General features: G+C 35.8%; 1 protein-coding gene and 1 non-coding gene across 6 annotated transcripts; both read right to left on the reverse strand.

Annotated features, from left to right (window-relative positions):
* Window positions 1-2,206: 2,206 nt before the first annotated feature.
* On the reverse strand, window positions 2,207-10,707 carry LOC110437723 (uncharacterized). Its single transcript, XR_015942468.1, has 5 exons — window positions 10,600-10,707; window positions 8,074-8,841; window positions 7,531-7,953; window positions 7,216-7,287; window positions 2,207-4,170 (listed from the first exon to the last, which is right to left on the reverse strand). It is a non-coding gene; the product is annotated as an uncharacterized LOC110437723 (transcript).
* Window positions 10,708-10,814: 107 nt separating this feature from the next.
* Window positions 10,815-22,612, reverse strand: si:dkey-23a23.2. Of its 5 annotated transcripts, none has more exons than XM_088650021.1 (9): window positions 22,476-22,612; window positions 19,689-19,734; window positions 13,252-13,795; window positions 13,064-13,162; window positions 12,694-12,827; window positions 12,418-12,612; window positions 12,115-12,332; window positions 11,795-12,013; window positions 10,815-11,626 (listed from the first exon to the last, which is right to left on the reverse strand). In XM_088650021.1, exons 2-9 carry the CDS (start codon window positions 19,700-19,702, stop codon window positions 11,259-11,261), a joined length of 1,791 nt encoding a protein of 596 aa, XP_088506147.1. In that variant the 5' UTR covers window positions 19,703-19,734; window positions 22,476-22,612; the 3' UTR covers window positions 10,815-11,258. The 5 variants fall into 5 exon arrangements, with proteins under 5 accessions (XP_088506147.1, XP_087104725.2, XP_087104724.2 ...); XM_087248599.2 differs by having other exon boundaries at window positions 13,067-13,162; window positions 22,467-22,612; XM_087248598.2 differs by having other exon boundaries at window positions 22,467-22,612.
* Between the last annotated feature and the right edge of the window lie 1,145 nt (window positions 22,613-23,757).

Below are 23,757 nucleotides of genomic sequence, written 5' to 3' on the forward strand. Positions count from 1 at the left end.
GCTACAATTAACATAGAAAAACCATAGACAGCACCACTGCTTTTTCGGTGATAGACATAAGGCTCGTCTGGGATTTGAACCTGGGCCCTCTCGCACCTTAAGCAAGAATCACACCCCTAGACCATCAGAAGCACTCTGCAGTGACACAAAAAAATTTGTGAAACTGATCCAATCTACATTTGTTTTTGTTACGTGTGTCAGCAACTCCCTGGAGGCATATTACAGTTCACACACAGTAAAAACAGCCCAGTGGCCTAATGGATGAGGCACCAGCCTTTAAACCTATGTATTGTGGTTTCAATTCCCACCTGGGTTGTCATTGATGCAGTTCCTTTTAAGTTGGCTGTGCAGGACAATCCAGTGTGACCTTCAAAAAGCTAGGTTCATGCCCTTAGGTCAAAAAGATATGACAATGGATAGTCTTCAGAGAAGCTGTTTTGTTATTAGGTGTCCACACTAGATCATCTGAATGCAATATAGGGATCTTAAAGTGCTGTTTTCTGAGTTACAAGAACTTCCTGAGCCATACAACAGATATGGCAAATGCTAGTATTGGTCTAATGGATAAGACCTCAACCTTCAAAGCTTGGGATTGTGGGTTCAAGTCCAACCTGGGTAGAGTTGGATTACATTTAAATTGAGGGAAAAAATCCCGACTTGTCCCCTTGAAGCTTAGGTGTGATGAACTGAGGACAATAGTTCGCTTTGAATTCTTAGACTTGTTGTGCACTTCAATTAAGATTCATCCAATCTTGCTTAAATCTCACTGTGACGTTACAAACCTAAAAGGATTCGCTAAGCTCTGGAAATGGAGATCTTGATATTAAGTGCCCCCTGTGGCTTTAAACTAATGGTCTCATGTTAGGTGGATGATGATGAAATGCAAACAAGAAAAAAAGCTGCAGAAAGGTTGTGATTTCATGTTAATTAGAGTGGCCTTGGCTGGAATTTGAAACTCAAGACCAGTCACACCATACGCGAAAACCAGGACCAATGACATACAAATGTGGATGATTGCACAAAGAAAATGTTTGTCCATTAGTTCTTATTTGACGGAATGCAAACTGGCATCTAGATCCTAAAGTGCAGTTTCCCATGCGTTGGCACCTTGTTGAAGGCATACAAGAGCTCCATGACAAAAGCTTGATAACATGGCTCAGTGGCCTAATGGATAAAGCATCAGCTTCTGGAGCTGGGGATTGTGGGTTCAAGTCTATATAATTCTATGGGTTTTTGTCTGTATAATTGTACATGTTAGACTAATTTACTGTAGGTGAGAGTTCAATGTCACTATTACCGCCGTAGCATATACCGCCGCCACTTAAAATGGACAAGCATGTGTTTTTAATGTATAACCGCAGTTTATGAAAATGCCGCCAGGGAGCACAAAGGGACGGCATGCGAACGTACAGAAAAAGCCTACACAGCAGCTGTTAATATGCTACTGTTCTCATAAATGAAAATGAAACGATAAAACAAAGCATTATAATTCCTTCATTAATCATTTAACATTTGTTATCATGCTTTATTATCATTGTAAACTTGTTAAGTGCAATGAGAATTTTACGGAACCCCGGAAGGGACGTAGTGGGGGAGAAAAAAAATGGGTGCCCCAGTGGTCGGCCCAATGTAATGTATGGACTGCCTGAACTGTACCAGACCAGAGACTTCCTCACCTCAGCTGACAGTGAAAGTATTCAGTTGTGCAAAAATGAATGCACTTTCCGACGCCCCATACCATGTGATCCAGATGTAAATAGCCTGTGTAATATTATCATGTTTGAGTCTCAGTTGAACGTTCCAAGAGATCCATTTCAAGCTGTGAATTTGTACATGCACTTAAGAGATACGATCAAGACATTGCTTTAACTAAAAGTTTACAAAGCCTGTAGACCAGGGATGTCAAACTCAATTCCTGAAGAGCCACAGCCCTGCACAGTTTAATTCCAGCCCTGCTTCAACACACCTGTAGGTTTTAAACAAGCCTGAATGACTCAATTAGTTTGATCAGGTGTGTTTAATAAGGGTTGGAACTAAACTTTGCTGGGCTGCGGCTCTCCAGGAATTGAGTTTGACATCCCTGCTGTAGACTTTCTCCTGGGCAACCCTGTAATATTGATGAATTGTATAAAGTACTTAAATGTGTACTGTAGAGAGAACATTGATGTGTCTTGAAATGACAAACTCATTAAAAATGAAACAAACATTTGCATAATACTTTATTGTAAACAAAGCTGTATATAACAGGACAGAACATAAATAAAGATGAAAGATTCCAATAACTTTCCTTGCTCACAATGTTGTATTGCAGTGAATAAAAAAATAAAAATAAAACATTTGTATAATTCCCAGTGTTGTTTCAATTAAAAAACAACTTTAAACTGTATTAAGGTAAATAATCAATATTTTAAAACTTTATAACTATTGAACGGCTATGGCTAAATCTGTCAATTTCAAACCTTTCGAATCTCTATAACCATGTAAACAGTTTAAACCTTTTAGAATAAACAAGGTTCAATTTCAAAAAACTTCTTACTAACAATTAAGTTCGAGAAAACGGAACACTAGTTAAAATTTCCATTGAAAAACTTTGAGCAGCACAAATATATTTAAATATATAATCTCAAATTGTTTACCCTTTTTTTAGAGAGAAAGTAATGCATACAAAACAATGCGTCTGTAATATTTGCTGCAATGAACTGTTAAAGTGAAATTATGCAAGAATACATACCACTTTGTCCACTTTATATGGATAAACTTCAATTTTATGCAATTAACCAAAATATGATTCAGAATTATTTCTACACTAACAATAATGACATTGCATCATATAAAGATTGTTTTAGCCAATAAATTCAAAATAAAAGTTTAATTTTCCTGACAATCAAATGAAAAACAAATTAATACTATATGGGGTGAATTCCAATCAATAGTTAAACAAAATATGAGTGTTCCTTTTCCCCATGGTATAAAAATCTACACAGGTACCACTGATAAAGTTACCAACAGGTTAATAAAAGTTACAGATTGTTCCATAAATGTACCATGAACACAATAAACTATCCTGAAAAACACCAATTTCACAGGATGTTCATTTCGAAGCAATCACTAGACAGAATGTTATCAAGCTCTGTGCGGAGGTCTGGGTATGAACTGTAAGTGTATGGCAAGTCAAGTGTAGCGCCACATGTATGAGCTACTGGCCTTCTGCTAAGGTCAGATTCAGCATTGAAGCTTACCTTGATCTGTTCAACACATATGACGGAAGAGCCAGTGCAGAACCGCAGAAATGTTTCTGCTTTGGTTTGGTCTGCGTTTCTGACATAACGTTGCAGATGATGGAATACCATCTGTTCTTTCTGAGACCGGACATCCTGTGTTGTTTGCAGTAGCTGCGCTACTTTTTTGCCAGTGGCCTTCTTTTTCTCGTACAGAGACACTAGACTTTTTTGGTCTGGTATTTTCAGCAGTGCCAATGGCATGTTTTATGAGAAACAGTCTATTATAAACTTGGGCTCTTGAAGTATGGCTTTATGAGCCATTGTTTGGATGGCAATTTTCATATTTTGCAAGTTTTTAAAAGGGATTCTGTGAGAGCCCATTCTCGTGAAGAGGTCAAGCAAATCCTCTTCGTCTGATTCATCCAGCGTGCCCTCATAAGCCTTTGCAATGGCAGTTCGTTCTGTCAAAGAGAGGTAGTTGTGGAAAGATGACAACAATAACTCATCATCCACTGAGTCAATTCCATACATGCATGCTAGTATGAAAGCACTGGCAAGTCTCACAGGCAGTACACCAAGGTCAAGAAATCCTTTTACCCAGATCCGTCCTACTGCCTCCCATTCAGGTTCAGAGAAATCTGGTCTTAGTCTTGGAACACGCTCATCTTCCCCTTCACACTGCTCAAAAAAACTGATCCCAGAATGCAGTGTAAACTTCTCTGGATACTCCAGCATCATCTACAGCAATCTCATTTACAAATTCCATTTTCAAAGTAGACTGAATTATGCTTCTGTCCATGAACACAGACAAAAGATCTTCTACCACCTTTACCCTGTGTATTAAAGCTTGCACTTCTGTTAGATTTGCAGAGATTCCAAATGAAGAAGAAATTTGGTCTCTTAAATGGGATGGCAGACTGTCTGGGGTTGAAGGCATTTCAGAACCCATCTAGATGAAGGTAAAAATAAAAATATTTACGAAAAATATTTAAACTTTTTTTTAAATTCTGTATTCATAAGTATTCAAGCAATATGTATAGTAAAATGCTTTTCTAACCCTATTGTTGTTCTAAACTCTTTTGTGTCATTGTGTACTCTTTTTGATCATTTATATACTTATTTTAGTTAGATTTGGATGAGTATTTAGTGTAGTTCTAGGTTTTTCAATTGTCTTCAAAACATTTAATTTGCTGAAGATGCAATGTAGTTGCATTTAAAAGCAGAGAACAGAAATTATCACTGGAGTAATGATTTAAGATATATTTTACTCAAACTGTTGAGTAATCATTCCAGTCATATTCTATAAGCTGCCAATTTGCCAGACATTTTTAGACACAGGAGAAAAGTCACAGGTTTGAAGTGACATCTAATTTAGGAACAGCATTGACAATTAAAAATTTAATAATGATAATTTCAGGTTTTAGCTAGGTTTCAAAAGGTTTGTTCTTAGCCTATGCATTTTTAAATTATCTATAGTCTTTGACCTATACTAATTATATTCTGTATGCAATCGAAGGATTAATTACTCTCACTTTAAAATATGGGTAGCACTTAACAATAAGATTGTATTAGTTAATGGATTAGTTGACATGAATTAACAGTGAAAAACACATCTGTTAAACTATATTTTTATTGATGTAACTAAACATGTTACTGTGTTATTTAGTTATTAGTTAATGCATTATTAACATAAAACGATGAACAAATATTTGTAACACATTAGATAATGTTTAAGTACTGTACCCTACAATAAGGTTTACAATTACCTTAACAAATGCTTTGTTAATGATGTTAGTAAATCAAGAAACATGAATATCATGCAAGCAGATGTTTTACTTATTTTTTAATGCACCAAAACAGCAATGTTATTCATGTTTGTTGACTCTTTACTAACATGATTCAACACTAACAAAGCATTAGTAAAAGGAATTAAGAACCTTATTGCAGTTTACCCTACTCCAACATTATCTAATGTGTTACTAACATCTGTTAATTATTTGTTCATGTTAACCGATGCATTAACTAACACATCAATATGTTTATAGTTTATATAAATTTAGTTTTGCTAAATAGATGTGTTTCGCATTGTTAGGTCATGTTATCTGGCCCATGAACAAATGCATTAGTGTGTGTAAAAGTACACATGTAACTGACGCAACTAATTAAGCTGTTAATGTAAAGATTATAACATGAGTAAGTTAACATTTATAAAGATTCTTTAACACTGAATGAAGAATTTGTTTACTATAAGTTAATGTTTAAAATTTAATTATACATTTATATACATTTAGTTAACATTAACAAAGATTAAGTAATGTTCAACAGATGTGATGCTTACTGTTAATGGATGTTAACTAATGCATTAATGAACATTAAGTAATACAACCTTATTGTAGAGTGTTACCAAAATATGCTATTCTTCATTTATTTGAAACTGCATGTACATTGAGGAAATGTTCATCATAGTACCAAAATAAAAAGACTCATTACTGATATTTTATGTACCGTATAGTACTGACCTGAAAAATAAATTTTCCAAATAAAAGACATTCACATACAGTGCTCAGCATAAATGAATGCATCCCCTGTTGAAAGCTAATACTTTTTATTTAATCGTCAGTGAATATAGACAATAGATATACGTTGGTCCATTTAAAGTAAACTTTTATTTACCTTTTATTATACAGTTATATCAATTAAAATAAAAGTTTAGTCACCTAACATTTTTAGGAATAGGAAGAAAACACATTTTTAATAACAAGTTATTGCAACAAAACAACCACAACAATCTAACAAATAAATTCATGTTTATGTTTATCTTGATTTTTCCTGTTTATTAAAATTTTTATATTTTTCCACAACATATTCAATTGGGTGTTCTAATTTTGAATTAATTTTGAAACGGTTATCTTACCTTTTTGTTTCATTAGTTTAAGTTTTGACTTTGGTACTGGCTAATAATGTTTATGAACATGTAAATATATTCTAAAGCATCCTAAACAAAATACGAATTTGATATAGATCTGTGAGGGGTGTACTCATTTTTGCTGGCCACTGTAATATTCACAAAAAATAAGTTGAATTTACAAAAATTACCATTTATTGCACACTTACTTCCTAATACTCTGTGGTTTCCTGGACGTTCTACTTTTTTGCAATAATTTCGAGTCTCTTGTTTTACCTGAATTGTTCAATTGCCTGCTGTTCTTCAGAAATCCTTCAGAGATCACAACATCTTAGTTTTTCCAACAACTGTGTGTATTTGTACCCTTTCTAAAAATGACTTTATGATTTTTAAATCCTTGTTTTTACACTGAAATATTCATATGTAACTGTTAAAGAATTCTTAAATGCTCACTGATACTTCATAAACAAAGAAAACAAAAAACGATGCTCTTAATGCATGCTGTTTTCTCTGGAGTATCAGTGAGCATTTAAAGATTCTGTAGTTGTCAGTAATTGCATATGTTTTTCTTTTATTTTAAAGATCAATCTATAAACCAGTCAACATTGGAAAGGGTTCAAATACACACATTGCTGAATCTGTGTGACCTCGAGGAATTCTCTGAATATCAAGCAGGCAGTTTAACTATTTAGCACAAAAAAGGCACTCAATAACATTCAGGATACAACGCAGTTTTAAATATAATGTATTCATTTACGTACTACTTTCTCTCATGGACTTCAATGTATCTAAACTGTATATTAACTGCTTTTGTGTGATTTTTGTGTATACATAATTTTGTTTATCTTACTCAGGTCAGTACTTAATCGAAAAATGCAGTTTATATGAGCTCTCTTAGTGTTGTACAATAAATAGCATGTTTCAAGATTCTAAAAAGTAATAAGTGTATGTAAACTTTTGATTTCAAGTGAAGCACATCTTGTTCATTTCATTTCAAATCCATTGTGTTGGTGTATAGAGCCTGATTATCTATGTTCTAAAGTGCTTACAAGAAAGGAAAACTTTAAAAACATGTTTTGTAAGTCATACCTGCAATACATGATGGCTGTTACTTAAGGGTAGTGATGGCTCCTCATTTTCAGCGTCAGTCAGCTCAGCATTCTGGATGAATTATTTACCAAAAAAGAAAGTATGAAATTGTCACAAAAAAGTCTGTGTCAATATAGTTCAATGTTGTCAATTCTAATGTAACTTAATAAGCACAAAGCATAGTATATCTGATGTATTGTACCTATAATAATGCCCATTAAGTTTATAAAAACTAAATCTAGTATAGTTTTAAGGCTTTAAATTTAAATATAACTCTTTTTTACAGAGACACTTTGCTAATCAGGATTACATTACCTCAATGATTTCCTCTCTCAGATCCCATGTTACTACTATTTCTTCATCTTCAATTCTGTTTCCAAGTTCATCCCCTTCCCTCCACTCAACTGTCTCTTCCATATCAAATCCAAGAGTTTCAACTCTGTTGTTTTGTAATGGAGGGATCTGATTTGTCAAGTCAATCAATTCACAGTCTCTTTGAAAATCACAGTGCTCATGTAAATCCTGTGGACTCTTTGATTGCTGCAAACTGTAATTGAACAATTTACCAGTCTCCTCATCACTTGAGGTGCTTGCGACTCTTTGGACGACATGTGCTTTTTTGATATCATTCAAGAGTGAATGAAAGCAGTATGAAGTGCTAGGTGCATCTGCGGTAAAGCCACTTTGTGCAACATCCTCCAATTCCCCTGGTCTCTGGGTTTCTGTTGTCACTCGTCTCTGAGAAACAAAAAATTGACTAACATTACTAAACATAAACATTACACTAAATTACTAACATTTATTCTAAATCAAATCTTGAACAGCTCTGTTCTTAATCTATTTTTAAGTGCAAAATACCTTCTTGCTTTTTTCATTAGATGAAAGTCTATAATCCAGTAAGTGTGTGCTTGCATGATCAACATCACTATCACATCCATGCAATGACAATGATGCAGCAGGTCTTTCTGTATCACTGTCTGATCCATCCTGTCGTAATGAGTGGTCATTAAACCCATCTTTATCTTCTTCAGATAAAGATTCTTCGTCTGTGAGGTAAACCTCTTGTTTAGTGCAAATATAAAACCTCAACAATTTCAGCTTGGTTTGTTCATACAGATTTCCAACAGTACTGTCCAAAACAATTTGGTTTCTTTTGAAATCACAAACATGAAATGTGAAGTCTGCTTCTGGACCTTTTGGAGACTCCCCATTTGGAAAAAAAAGATTCTTTCCCATTTCCATTATTTGTTCAACAGTTGTCTCTTTTTGAACTGTCAAATGTCTTGTCCCACCACCATTATTGGTCCTCACTTGCTGGTATCCATAACGACCATAGTGAAGCCATCCAATTTCAATTCTCCTGGTGGTTCTTTCTGCAGATGAATTTTTGTTTCTTGCCATGGCATTCCATTCCTTAGGGATAACACACCTTTTTCCTTGGAAAGTATTAGATGAACCAAGTTTCCTTGCTTCAATTTTGTCTCTCAGGTTCTTTAAAAGGGATTCTTTATCAGAGGAGGCTGCTGTTTGTTGACAGAAGGAGACGATAGCTAGTCGGTCACCATATGAACTAACATACTTTGCCATTTGCTCATCAGTCATGACAGAGAGCACAGACTTGTCAATCTGAAAAAGCGGTGATTGAAGATTTAATTTAATATATGGATGGCTTTTGAAAGAACATGAATTTATGCACTAAAACTTTATAAATATAAAAAAAAATGTGTATATTGCAATGTTTATTATTTTAATCATTTACAAAAAATGTTTTAATTACTTCACAAGACATAGTTCTAGAATGAAGTTAATTATTAATATTGAGGGTACAGTTAATCTATATAGACAATACCTACTTGCAGTTCCTGTTAAGTGAATCTGTTAGCATATTTTTGAACAGCCACGGTTGTATTTATGTTATTGTGGAATAAATGTATGTTCGGTTATGTAAAGTTTCAAAAGGACAGTTCTAAATAAAACAAGGTAATATAAATAATCATTTTAATTATGTGCAAACTTACACAGACATAAAACCTAAATGACACCTTTATTAATATCTGTGTAAAAAATGTGGCCATATTTAAGGATATTATTAAATGTTTACATATACAGGGATACACGTTACAGGGTTGTGTATGTTGTTAACGTAATTGCTAAAACTTGCTTTTAATGAAACATTACTAACCTTGTCCCTTTAGTTTAACTTACTCAAAGGATCTTCCACGCAATCTAATCAACAAACTTAGAAATATATATTTTCCTCCCACCCATTTTTTTTCTTTCACCCATTTTTTTTTTCACCCACCCATTTTTTTTCTCCCCCACTACGTCCCTTCCGGGGTTCCGTAGAATTTATATATATTATTACATTATTACATTTAATGTATATATATATATATCTATATATATCTATATCTATATATATATATATATATATATATATATATATATATATATATATATATGTATATATATATGTATGTAAATACATATATATATATATATATATATATATATATATATATATATATATATATATGTATATATATATGTATGTAAATACATATATATATATAAATATATATATATATATATATATATATATATATATATATATATATATATATATATATATATATATATATATATATATTTGGGATGTGCGGAGCAACCGGTATTTGTATTTGTTAAGGGGGAAAAAGTATTTGTATTTGTATTCGAGTAAAATTCAAAATGGCGCAAAAATATATATTTTTTCTATTACACTTCTAATTTACATTATAGTGAAAGTATTGTTTAATTATACCCATTATATAAATTATAGACATGCAATATTGGTTGTTGTTTTTGAACATGTGACAAGAAATGTCATTGAAAAGAAAATAACATAGAAGCCATTATCTCATCCATGGTTAAACCAACAACTAATAAAATACCATTGTGAATATTATGAACCCCACCACCACCATTCTTGTTGAAGGATACTGAATAGACAGAATAAAAACAAATAATATTTCAAAGAACTGTTCTCATTCTGAAAGAACTTCTTTCCAATGCACAGAATTCCAAAAACTAAAATTAACTAAATAAATCTAAATAAAACCCTGCCTGGGAGATCTGGCAGAACAAAAGTATTCTATATAATAATAAAAGATACAGCCCTGCTATTGTCATCTGCCAGCCACAAAACAGACACAAAGTTTTTTTTTTTTTTTACTTTATGTTCGAAACTGACTTGCTGGGGCAGAATGTGGCTGTGTTGATGGTTTGGTGCTTGTGGAGGATTTAGCAGAACATAGCTGTGCTGATTGAGGGGATTGATGCTTGTGGGGGGTTCACAGACAGTATCAGGAGAGGATGCTTTTAGTGCATGTGATAATACATTACATAGAAGGTTGCGCGGTGGCACAGTGAGTAGCACTGTCGCCTCACAGCAAGAAGGTTGCTGGTTCGAGCCTCGACTGGGTTCTCCCCATGTTGTCTCTAGTAGTATCTCTGTGAAACACAAACTGACACTTTGAAGAGGGTTTTAAGACAAAACCTAATGTTGCATTATTATATTAATGTTGATCATATAATGATAGAAATTTTCAAAATAATCATCATGTTTTCCCTGTTTTATTTTAAGTTAGTTTGCAGCAGTTCAACCCAGTCCCCAGTATCCCATGACCTGAGTCCGGAGAGCTCCTCAAACATTCTTTGGTCAGCAGGAGTTTACATATAACGTAAAAAGATATGCTGTTGTTTGAACAGAGTTCTGCACATTTAAGTACAGGAAATTCTGTAGTTCAGTTCATAAAGATTCCAGCATAACAAATGCACATCTTTTTAATATCTTCAAGACAATTAAGAAACAGAACTCAGTGAAAACCACATGTATTTGCATGTTATACCTATAACAGAACTCTTATTTTTCCCTAGAACTGCAAACTTTCTGGAGAGTTCTTTTAGGCCACAGACCAATTTCACATCTATGGGTTTTCTTTTTAGCATTGAAACACACAGTAATGCCCTGATCAGCTGTCCTTTGCATGGCCTATAATAATTTAAAAAGAAATAAATTTATGGTCAAATTTTAAATGTGTGTTCACGTCGATGTCTTGCAGTGCTTTAAAAAGCACAACATCAGTGTCCTTCCCATTGATTTTCATCACACAGTGTACCAGCTTAAGGTTTGCCATCTTGGATGAGTGATTGATTTTTCTCCCAAACGTGACTTTGTCTGGATGGCACTCACAAGGGAAGGTCCGCGCGTCAATGCAGAAGTCCCTCTGTCCGGCTTTGAAAAAGAAGAGGTAGCCGCTTTTATCTCTGATGTCTTCCATTATCTGTCTTCCACTGGTGCCAGAGATCACCTTCCCATGGTAATCACAGACAATGTCACCTTTGGAAAAGCGCTTGGTTGCAACCACTCCTGTGATGAAGAGGACATTACATTAGTTAGATTACATTAGACGGACAGGACATTTTTAGGTAGACCTGAACATTAAATAAAGTCAGACTTTTTAAAGAATGCCAGTGTAAAATGAGCTGCAGCTAAAAGTCCTCTAGGCCACAAAAATAAAGAAAGGTATTTACTAACCTTGACCCCGCACAGGACCAAAGTCCTTAATGGCAAGGCCTGACCAGCTCTGCTGCGAAACAGACTTGATGATAATTTCATCTTTCTCGATGGTCACCTTGAGAGCCGGTTTCCAAAGGCTCACAATCTCCTCAGGCTTAGGGTGATTGCCTTTCCACCCCTCTTGTCCAATAACCTTTGCCACTGTGGCAGCTGTTGGTTTACTCTGTGTGAATTGTGCTAAAAGAAAGAGAAAAAAAATCCTCCATACAATGAATAAATGCCCAGGTTTGAGTAAATGACTGACTGTCAGTGCTGTGTTTATAGATTAGACAACTTACACAACAGATATTCCTGTCTCTGGTTATACTGGACGGTTCTCCACTTATCATAAAACACACGGTCATCAGGAAATCCGGCATTGAGCCGCTGCATCTTAGTCGGTGGCTGACCTCCACGGGAGACTGGAAAACTGGAAATAAATGATGAGAAGTCTTTCACTGGCTCAATCTCCCCGCTGGTTTCAGCCACTGCACGGCTCTCGTCTTCTATCGAAAAGCTGTAAAAATAATGTTAAAATCTATATTTAGAAAAGTACATGAAAACATGCATGCTGAATTCTGATGCTGGATGAGGAGACCTACCTCACCAAGGAGTCCAGCAGCACAGCCGTGTCAACAACCTGCTGAGGCTGCAGCCTTCTGTGAGTTTGGTGTGGGTCTCCAGAACTGCAGGCCAGATAAAGTGTAATGGCGTCCCGCTGGTGTGTAGGCAGGTTTTTTGCAGAAATCCGAAGAGTCTTCCGCATAAACTGACTGCTGCCCAAGGGCAGCTTAAACCTGCAACAAGGGAAAGAAATATGTGAGTTCTAAAACAACAAGACTGCTACTACATCATGAAGTGTATGTGTAGGCATGTACATGTCATGCAGGCGTCTCATGTCTTGTGCGACATTGTTCAAAGCCTCGCCAGAAGAGTTAAGAAAAAACTGGTTGCAGCACTTCTCAGGCCGGATGTTTTCAGGCCTGATCTGCACAAAATACAGCTGAAACCACTGTGGAGATAGGAAAGGGAGAACATTTTAGACTATGAGAGTATAATTGTTCAAACTATCTGATCACCATGTCCCACTGTCACAATATTGCTGTGGCCATGACTGCCAGACTGCAAGAGAACTTCACAGTGATCTTGAACACCACTCAGGTTTCAGAGTCTCCTGTTCTCACTCATCTGAAGAGTGTGCAATTAATTTTCACAGTAAAAAGTGTGACTTATCACAATTAAAAATACCACTTCCTCTTGAAGAGTGAGGGCAAACATCGCTTTCTGGCTGTGGACGCCAGTCACAACTCTGCCACCGTGGTGAAGCCGGTCCACCCATTCTGAATCCTGGAAAACATCGAGAACAGGGCATTTCAACATGTCATATGTATCACACCACATCACATGTGCTGACTCACTAAAGCAGATTAACTTACTGTGAAGGCTTGCACCGCTCCAGGGCTTTGGAAGTAGTGGTGGATCAGGATAGCCTCACAATAATAGCGGAAGAGCACCTTCTCACTACTAAGGACCTCAATGTTGTTTTGCAGTTTCATGCAGACTCGCAAGAATTCAGGTTTGGCAGCTCTCAAAATAGCAGCGCTGTCAGGAATGGCAGACATGGTGGCTTTTTCCAGTTCTGTGGGCTGGCTTACGACAGCTGTTTCCGGTTCTGTGGACTGGCTCACAACATCTGTTTCCGGTTCTGTGGGCTGGTTTTTGATGAAAAACCCACGCTGAAGGAGCTCCTTCACCATATTGGTGCGAGAGCTCCTATCGGGAAGGATCTGGCAGAGCTGGTTGTAGTCCCAGGTCCTGCTGGTCATCATCCAGGCCCTATTGGATGCCTTGGCCCTCTCCAGCTCCTTGGCTCTCTCCGCTGGTGTGCTGGCCTTCATGCACAGCCTGGTCAGGTGTACAGAGAGAGTTTTCTGTGGCTTCTGGCACAGCAGGCAATAGAAAATGTTGCGATTAACTGACCTGTAAAACACACATTCATGAGGTCAAGAACAGCTTTAAACTGGGCACACAAATTTAAAACATAAGATTGAATAACTAAAAACATGATGTATGTGAATATATATATATATATATATATATATATATATATATATATATATATATATATATATATATATATATATATATACATATATTAGTGCTGTCAACATTAACCCGTTAACGCATGCGATTAATTTGAAACAATTAACGCGTTAAAAAAATTTTACGCAATTAACACGGTTGCAGACTGCGTTAAGTGAAAGTGAGATGTTTCTTTTCCGGACAGAGCAGCCATGTGACATAATCTGCAGCCCATTGGTTCTTTTCTTTATTGACATTGGGCTGACCCAATCACAGACTTCCATGTTGGGCTCTGTGTAATGTAGGTGTGTATTTGTCAAAAAAGTCGAGAGTCACGCATGTTTCTTATGCGTGGCGGAGGGAGAGCAGAGGCGGAGAGCAGCCAGGCACTTGCCCTTTGCGTCTCTGCAGTCTGCAGCGGAGGACAGGTCATTATATTCCTGTCTATTCTATCTAGTTACCCATCTGTCCATATAAATATACTTTTGTTTTGTTTTTTACTTTTAATCTGCATCACGGCCCGCAGCAACTTCCTCCTATGTTGTTTCCTTAACCTGCAAGTCTTTATTTTACAAATGATAAAGAATGTCTGCTTCTCAAGCTCTATGAGGAGTGTCATTCATGTATTTTAAGATGCACTCGGTCAGAAGACAATCGCCTGAGATATCATGACATTGTGTTTTTGATCGTCAGCATGATGTAGGCTTATAGTGACAATAATATTTATACAATATGGTTATAATGATATTTATACATGACCAAACTAGTGTGCAACTTAAGCAACATTTAGTTTTATAGTTCGGGCTCAAACAAATATTTGTTGTCATTTTTTTAATTGTTTAAGTTCATTTGATTGACAAAGTAAAATCTTTTAGCCTCGTTTATTGTTTCATTGTTGAGTTAAACATTTTTTTAGGGTCTCTGACACATTGCTTTTATTATTTATCTTTATTTTATTAATCAACATTAACTGTGTGCGTCAACAGGCAGTTTTTGTCATGTTCATTATTTATTAGGCTCCCTCAAAACACACAGGCACCCACATTTCCAGTGTGGATAATAATTTCATTATAATAATAAAAAAATGTAAGTTTTTAATTTGTCAACTCTCATTATTTCTTAAATATGGCTTTTGTGCTTTTATAGAATGGGAGTTGGTAAACATAATCAAGGGCGTGGGGTGATGGGAAGCATTTTGATTGATGTAGTGGGCCGCTCTGGCCCAAAATGCCAGGGCAGATTATTTTGTCCCAGTCCAACTCTGCAATTAGTACAATTGTTTGTATTCAATACTTTATTATTATAATTTTCCATTTTCCATATCTGTAATACTTGTATTTTGGCTTTTTTTTTTTTTTTTGCAGTCCACTTAGAATCCAACATAGAAATCAATGTTTTCTTTATTGGCATTGATTGTTTTGAAATTCAAATAGCATTAACATGCCTGTGTTTTTATTTTTGTAATAAATATGGCTGTCAAGCCAGGATCTTGATGGTATATTGTGTGGTTGTTGTTTACATGAAGAAATCTGTGTTAAAAGTTAAACAAAAATTGTAATAAACAATTAAATTTAGAATTTAAATAGTATTTGTCTTGCGTTTACATTGATTTTACATTTGAATAGCCAAAATTACAAGTTTCGCAATAAATTTTTTTTTAAAAAGTGCGATTAATTAATTTTTTTAATCGATTGACAGCAAATATATATATATATATAAATAAATATATATATAAAAATATATAAATCTTTAAATGCCATCCAAAGTTTTCTCCTTAAATGAACATTTTTCTTAACCTCCTATGTTTATGTTCAAGTATTTCACTCTAAAATCAATGAAAAGAAGGGCGATGGAGTAGGTAATGCTGTCGCCTCACAGCAAGAAGGTTGCTGGTTCGTGCTTCGGCTGGGTCAGTTGACGTTTCTGTGTGGAGTTTGCATGTTCTCCCTGCGCTCATGTGGGTTTCCTCCGGGTGCTCCGGTTACCCCCACAAGTCCAAAGACATGTGGTACAGGTGCATAAAACATGTGCTGGATAAGTTAGTGGTTATTCAGCTGTGGCGACCCAGGATTAATAAAGGGACTAAGCCGAAAAGAAAATGAATGAACGAATGAGCAATGAAAAGAACTTAATCATCACTAAAAAAGCTAAATTTCTGAGGCTACACATAAGAGTTGGGGATAAATGCTAATTTTAGAATAAAATATCAAATGGCTTTTAGAGGTTTTTGCATCTAAACTCAAAATTTTTTGGCTAATATTGGGCATAAAGCTGGCACAGCAGGCATTCATCTTGCTCTGGCATACAGCATGTGGGCCAAACATTACTCAGGTTTGGCAGAGGTGGCACCATCTTTAAGGCGGTATGCAAGACATGGGCCAGATGTCAAATGTAGTATTTGGCCCAGATGTTAAAAATTGATATCTGCCTATGTAGGTTTGGCTTATTTTGACCCACATTTAAAATGCATTTAATTTTTTTTTGAGTAAAGAAAAATTTAAAACCACAAAGTCGTTTCTATCTTCCTGTTAGCATCTTCTAATGGCTTTATTTTAATACAGGACCAATAGATTAATAAATCTGTATTGTTTCCTGGATGTTGCCAAATAACTGAATTTAACCTACATTACATATATTTTATAACCCAAATTATTATTTTACAACGTATATTATTATTAAACATTACTAACTATTACCATTATTATCATGCCTATAGAGCAATGGATTTATCAATTTCTTTGCAGTTGTGACACACCAAATATGGCTTCCAGACAATGCTCAAACTTGGGCCATAGCTGGCCCAGTTCAGGCCGAGTATGGATTATTAACTTGGCTGAGACTAGGCCCAGATATAGTCCGTGTTTGGCCATTATAAGGAAGGCAGACTTGGTCCAGTCATGTACCGTAATTCACTGCAGTATGTGGGCCAAGTAAAAGCTGATTGTGTGAGCCAGAGCTGGGCCGAAGAAACTTTGCTATGTGGGTATATAAACAAAAGCATATATAACTATATGGTATACACAATATAATATACAGAATTAAAAATATATATTTATCTAACATAAAGATGAACAAAGTAAGAGAAGTACAATTTTGTGGATTAATTTAGTCTGAAAATAACGTTTCTAGCTCTAGGCTTTCTCTGTTCTGAGAGCTCAGCCAGTCAGGCCCATTCACACCACCCTAACTACTCAGATCAATAATTACTCAGATTAGTGTGATAATGTTAAGAACATTAAGACTGTAAATTAGCTCTGATACAGTTAGGCCCATGAACACCCCACACCACTCCTTGGAATTTCAAACATTTCAGAGACAAACTATGACAACAGAAACACACAAAGCTAATGTTAAAAAAAAACAGTAAGATTGTAACAGAGCTAAAATATATTCAAACATCTGAATTTGGAAACACTAGACCCCCAACAATCACTGAATAAAGAAAACTGACTTTCCTTTAGTTCCAAAAAAATCTAATATCAATAAAATATCCACTTCTAAGCTTTTTGAACTTAGATACAGATAAAGTAAGATAGATAAACTTAGATAAGATAACATTTTTGATTCAGCATGCTAACTCCAGTGATGTTAACTCCATGAAATTAATGCCAAAAGATCAAATTAGGCCATACTATGTACAGTGTCTTGAACCGGACCAAAGCACGCTTGTCCCCCCTCTCGTCTCCCCAGATGGCCCGCACTCACATTACATTCGGGCCTGGGAACGCTTACTTCATAGACGATGCGCTGTTCAGTAGAAAAGCGCTCTCGCTCAGCAGAGTGGAGATTTTTCAAGTTGTACTGTTTTAGTCGTTTGGGATGCTGTGACACACAGTCAATTATTTCGCTGAACAGATCAGCCACTTTTGACGCACATAAACAGTCATAAAGTCCTCGTGCTGCAAGAGTTAGGAGGTTTGCTGAAGGTGCAGCTGTGATGCAGTGAGAAGTTTGTGTCTGTAATAAACTACGACAGTTTGCGTTCATTGAACGGTAAGAATGATTAATAAATCCATATGAAACAGTCGCTTAAAAGTCACGTCTTGCTTTCAGTTTCTGGCTTTTGCGTGTTTTGCACACACAAACGTACCGCGCCAAAACCCAAGTGAACCATGCCTGAGCTCGATTCAGCGCACTCACACTTCTCAAACGATCCAGGAAACGGGCCTGGGCACAGTTCGGATAGCATAGAGTGAGTAGGCCCTTAGTCTCAAAGTACAGTTACTTAAGCAGGGCTCGACAATAAGGACTGCCCACTGGCCGCAGACCAGCGATCGAGACGATGGGGCCATTGCTGCCTTGTCACAAAAGTTTGGCTGTGACTGTCTGTTTATTGCGTGCAAATACAATCTTAGGGTGCTTTCACATATAGACGTTTATTTCAGAATCTGTCTCGTTACCCCTGTTAGAGCGGTTTGTTTGGCATATGTGAATCCAGCAATCGCGCTTGCATCTACGCCAAATCAATCAGTCCAAGATCACCTGAATGAGATGGTCTCTGCTCGATTGAGTGGATCGATTGTAGTGAAAAAACAAAACAATGCAACGAACTAACGACCCAGGCTATGTCACCGTGTTTTATGATTGCGTAATAGGCATATGAAGAGAGAATTATGAGTAGGGCGAGATGTCATTCCTACGGGTAAATGTGAGTTTCATGTCTAATGCGAAAGTGAAAGCATTCTGAAATATTACCGAGAGCTGCTCAACATTGATCCGCTTCGCGATCTGATGCAGTCTCGGTTCATATGCTATGTCTCTCTATAATTTAAGCCTATAATGCAGAATTCTATCCAATGTTTTTTAATAGATTGGTTAATTCAATAGATAGATTTTTACAAAACCTGACAACTGGCATGAGGCTCTGTATTTGAAAGTCTGACCTCTCTGAGTCACATTTGGTGACGATGTCTGAGGGGTGTCGAAATTAAAGTGCACACTTTCGCTCATAAAATTTTCTATACACAACTGGTCTAAAATTTGGGATCTGTATGATTGTTAAATATGTTAAAATAAGCTTCTCCTGCTCACCAAGGCTGCATTAAATTCATTATAAATACAGCAAAATTGTGAAAAGTTGCACTTTAAAATAAATGTTCAAAAGTAGTTTAGCATTTAATTTAATAAATTAATCCAGTGATTTTAAAGATTAATTTTCTTTTTCATTACTCCAGTCTTCAGAGTCACGTGATCCTTCAGAAATCACTAATATTAATTATTATTGTTGGTATCATTATTATTATTTTATAGTCATAAATGTAATAGCAATAAAAGTAATCATGTCTGGAATAATAATTTTATTTGAAACTACAATAAGAAAGCAGTTTTTTTTCTTATTTTTATAAATATTTAACAATTTAAGATTTTTTTTTACATTTAATTACTGAATAATTTCTTTAAAAAATAACCTGACCCTAACCTTAAAAAAAAAAAAATATATATATATATATATATATAACTAATATAAGTTATAGTTATAATATATATTTTATTAATAAAAATATTTATATACACATGCACACACACACATTACAATTGATTTTTTTTTTTAAATAGTCAGAAAAATTTTTTTAAATGAAAAGGGTAGGTATTACAATTGTTTGGCTATTGAAACATAATTTAAAATACTGTATGTGGCTAAGAAATAGCTATTAACTTCTTTTTTTTTTTGGTAGGGCCAGTGAAAATTTTGGCAGGTCAAGCAAAAATTAGAACCACTGGCCCAATCAGGCTAGTAGAAAAAATCCTTAGCATTGAACCCTGTTAAGGCATACACAAAAATTGTACTTACGTTTCAGATGCCATTTTTTCCCCTTTTCTTAACTTTCTGGAGAAGACTGAAGAAGAAGAAGAAAAAAAAAGAGTTGATTTCTGGGATAGCGTTTGTCTGTTATCCACAAGTGAATCAAAGCAAGTGTAAAGAATAATGAAGACACTAGGTTTGAAACTTGAACTCCGGTCAATGGCCAATCAGGACACAGCTCAAAACAGAAGCCCAGCCACCTTCTTCCGGGTGACAATAGCCGCATTTCCACTATCGGGCCAGTGCGAGCCAGGGCTTTAATCGGGCCGTGCCGGGCCAATAGCTTGGGAGGTTGAGAAATGAGGCCGAAATCATGTCGCGTTTCCACTGTCGGGCTAGTAGCTCACAGCGCGTCACGCAAACACTTATATATTTATATTGTGTATTATCTTCAAAATAAATAAAGAAAAAAGCCGCTCGCGGCATAACAGAGCTGTGAAGGAGTGCTCTTGCCCGGTCTCACACACACATACAGCCATCTAAACGCGCACAAACAAACATTTTAAACTAGACAAAAACTCTTGAAAACTTTTACTGTCTCCTGTGTCTTTACTATGGTGTAAAGATTATGATGCATTATTGAAACATAAAGGAGGATGCAGCAAAGAACGTCACTATAAATTAAAGCTACTTTATTATTTTATGCAGCAGCCTTACATTTAAAAAGGAAACATAAGGGTGATCATACGCAAAAAGACCCCAGACTATAAGGCTAGATGTGTTCTTTCCCTTATTTCTTTATTTGTTTGGCGCATGTACTCATGTGTGATCAGAAAACTGCCCACCTCTCCTTTCACTCCGCCCCGAAGCCCAGCTGGCTCTCCTTGGCCCAAGGTATCCGAAAAAGGCTGGCCGCTGGCCCCAAAAAAGCCCCGCTTTGGCCCGATTAGGCCCCGGAAGTGACAGTGGAAACGCGGCTAGTGGCTGTGCAGCTAACAGGAACGATTCTCTACAAAATGAATCAATCTAAATTAAAAAACATAGGAGAGTACAAAGATTTGTAAAAGTAAAAGATTAGGTCTAGAGGCTCTAGATCTTCTCCAGCTCTCTCAGTGATGAACTCTAAAGTTTTGTTTTTAATTTTTTTTTAGTTCTCAGGTTCTTCCTAAAGCCTATAAATATAAACTCTATCAACTATATATCCCTCTAAACTACACCACTAATGGCAAACACAGATTTAGATATATTATTGAGAACAGGATTTAGTCAATTATATATTTATCTGTTATATATAAAGTCAAACTAAAATAGAGAAGTAAAGCTACGGACTGTTACCTACACAAACAAGAGTTTCCAGCCGAGAGGGATAGAGGTAAAGTTGGTTTTATATTCGCACATTCGTTCATTTAGAAGTCTCTATATTGTTTACCATGTTACTTTGAATATTCGATCAGAATTAGCATGCAAGTGTGACTTGAAAACAACATTAGCACTGTTTATTTGACTGTGAACAATGTTGTACTTTGATAGTCATTGGCTGCTTATATGATTTCGCTATTTAGAGTTTGCAAATAATACTTTTATGAAATTATATTAAGGAGAAAGTCTGAATGTGTACATAAAACCAACTTTACCTCTATAAAGCCTGTCAGTTGATCAAGGTGTAAGAGTTTGCTTTGTTAAATTGTTACCATTATTTGGAAAAAAAAAAAAAAAAAAAAACTCATTAAAGCCTTTTTGGCCTTCATTACTGCTGTCCACGCGAGGTTCAACTGTAGAGGTAAAGTTGGTTTTATATTCACACATTCAGACATTCTCCTTAACAATATAGCTTCAAAAAGTATTATTTGCAAACTCCGAATCATTTTATCAGTAAATGACCATCAAAGTAGAATATTGTTCACAGTCAATTAAATAGTGCAAATGTTTTTTTGACGTCTGTCTTACATGCAATTTGAGATTAAATATTCAAAGTATCATGGCAATTAATATAGGGAGCATGTCACTAAATGAATGTGAGAATATAAAACCAACTTTACCTCAATGGTTCAACTATAAATATACAAAGCTCCAAGAACACTTTCGAATGCCAAGAAACCTGTAAATATGACTTTGCCTCGATCTTCCACATTAGTTAAATGTGTGTGTTGGGCCAATATGGTTTGATCATTATAGAGGTAAAGTTGGTTTTATATTCGCATATTCGTTCATTTAGAAGTCTATATATTGTTTACCATGTTACTTTGAATATTCGATCGGAATTAGCATGCAAGTGTGACTTGAAAACAACATTAACACTGTTTATTTGACTGTGAACAATGTTTTCTTTGATAGTCATTGGCTGCTAATATGATTTCGCTATTTAGAGTAGAGTTTAGACTTTACCTCTATTTAATCATTTGGGCTACTTGTTGTTATTGAGGTAAAGTTGGTTTTATTCTAACATTCGTTCAGTGACATGCTCCCTATATTATTTGCCATGGTACTTTAAATAATCAGTCTGAAATTGCAAGTATGAATGACTTCAAAACAACATTAGCACTATTTAATTGAATGTGATAAATGTTCTACTTTGATAGTCATTTGCTGATAATATGATTTCCCTATTTAGAGTTTGCAAATAATACTTTTTGAAACTATTAATAGTGAGAATGTCTTAATGTGTGAATATAAAACCAACGTTAACTCAATCTTGTTGTAGTGTTCGTCAATTCATCTTTGCAAGTTTTGTTTAGATCACTCGCCACATGTCTTTTGTTTACTTTCTACATCCCCGCTAATTCTATTGTTTTCGTTCTATTACTATATTAAGCTAATGTCACTCACGTGTTCTCCTTCATCTCTCTAGTCTGATTTCCAGTCAGTTTTGGTGTCCTTGATCATGTTCCGTTTAGATTTTTGTCCTGCTGCTCGCCAGCATATTCCAGCACTCCCCTTCCCAGCGCTCACTCTTCCTCGCAGGTGTGTCGTTCTGCGGTATCGCCCTCTGTCGGGTATTATTGTTATTACACCCCTGTGAGAAGACCGTCAATCCCTCTACCGAGAAGCCTTTTTCCTTTTAATATCAACGTTAGTCTTTTATGACTGTTCCCTCTATACGGAGAGTTTGTGTTGCTGGAGTTTTTCCTCTGGAGTTTTTCGTTCCCCAATCAGCGTCTATTAGTTTTTTCCTCCTCGGAGCAGTTTTTGTTTAACCTTTTAAAGATATAAGTTTTTTTTTCCCTCTGAGACCCTTTTGTTGAGATAGAGGTAAAGTTTTACAGGTTTTATAGTCGCACATTTGTTCAACTGTATATTTTCCATGTTACTTTGAAACATTCCATCGGAATTAGCATACGAGTGTGACTTGAAAACAACAACACTGTTTATTTAAATGTGAACAACAGGCCCGGATTGGCTAATCGGGAGGACCGGGAGATTTCCCGGTGGGCCGGTCCGTTTTTTAGCCGCGAGGGCCGGTGTCCCTAGTTCCAGAATCTGTTGCTCTCAGCAGTCACACTTTTTAAAAATAATTTATTTATTTACTTGACCACAGCCTTCTTATTCATTATTTTACCGCAGCTCTGCTCTTTTTATCTATTTTCTCGTAGCCTCGTGAGCGGAATGCAGCCTGCAGGTTAATGATGATATAACTAGATAAGTCACCAATTCACAAACAGCTATTGTGGTACAGTGGTTAGTGCGTTAGGTAATGACGCGGCCAACTTGGGTTCGGTCCTTGTCTGAGTAACATTTTTTTTTCATTTTTATTGTTAAGACATAATACTGTAAGGGTTGTTGAACATTTGAAGTTCTAAAAGAGCTTTTTTCTCAAAAAAAGACGTGATAGTGTAATTAGAAACTGAATTGGAAATGACCTTATTTTAATATAGTCAGTGGTGAACTGAGGTGGGCCGGTCTGAGGCTTGAAACTCCAGGGCTAAAAAAGAGTCCCACTCCGGCCCTGGTGAACAATGTTGTACTTTGATAGTCATGGCTGCTAATATGATTTTGCTATTTTGCAAATAATACTTTCATGAAATTATATTTATTAAGTTGACAGCCAGGGCGAGGCAGTGGGGCAGTAGGTAGTGCTGTCGCCTCACAGCAAGAAGGTCGCTGGTTCGAACCTCGGCTC

This window comes from Danio rerio, chromosome 4, assembly GCF_052040795.2.
Source record: "Danio rerio strain M-AB ecotype USA chromosome 4, GRCz13ab, whole genome shotgun sequence".
Classification (NCBI taxonomy): Eukaryota; Metazoa; Chordata; class Actinopteri; order Cypriniformes; family Danionidae; genus Danio; species Danio rerio.

Bases quoted from the DNA above. Each gene is read 5' to 3' on its own strand.
- si:dkey-23a23.2 (XM_088650021.1), bottom strand. The intron at 12,333-12,417 runs GTAGGTCTCCTC...TTATTTTTACAG, and splicing joins CTGCTGGACTCCTTGGTGAG to CTTTTCGATAGAAGACGAGA. The intron at 12,014-12,114 runs GTAAGTTGTCTA...TCTTTCTTTTAG, and splicing joins GAGACAGGAATATCTGTTGT to CACAATTCACACAGAGTAAA.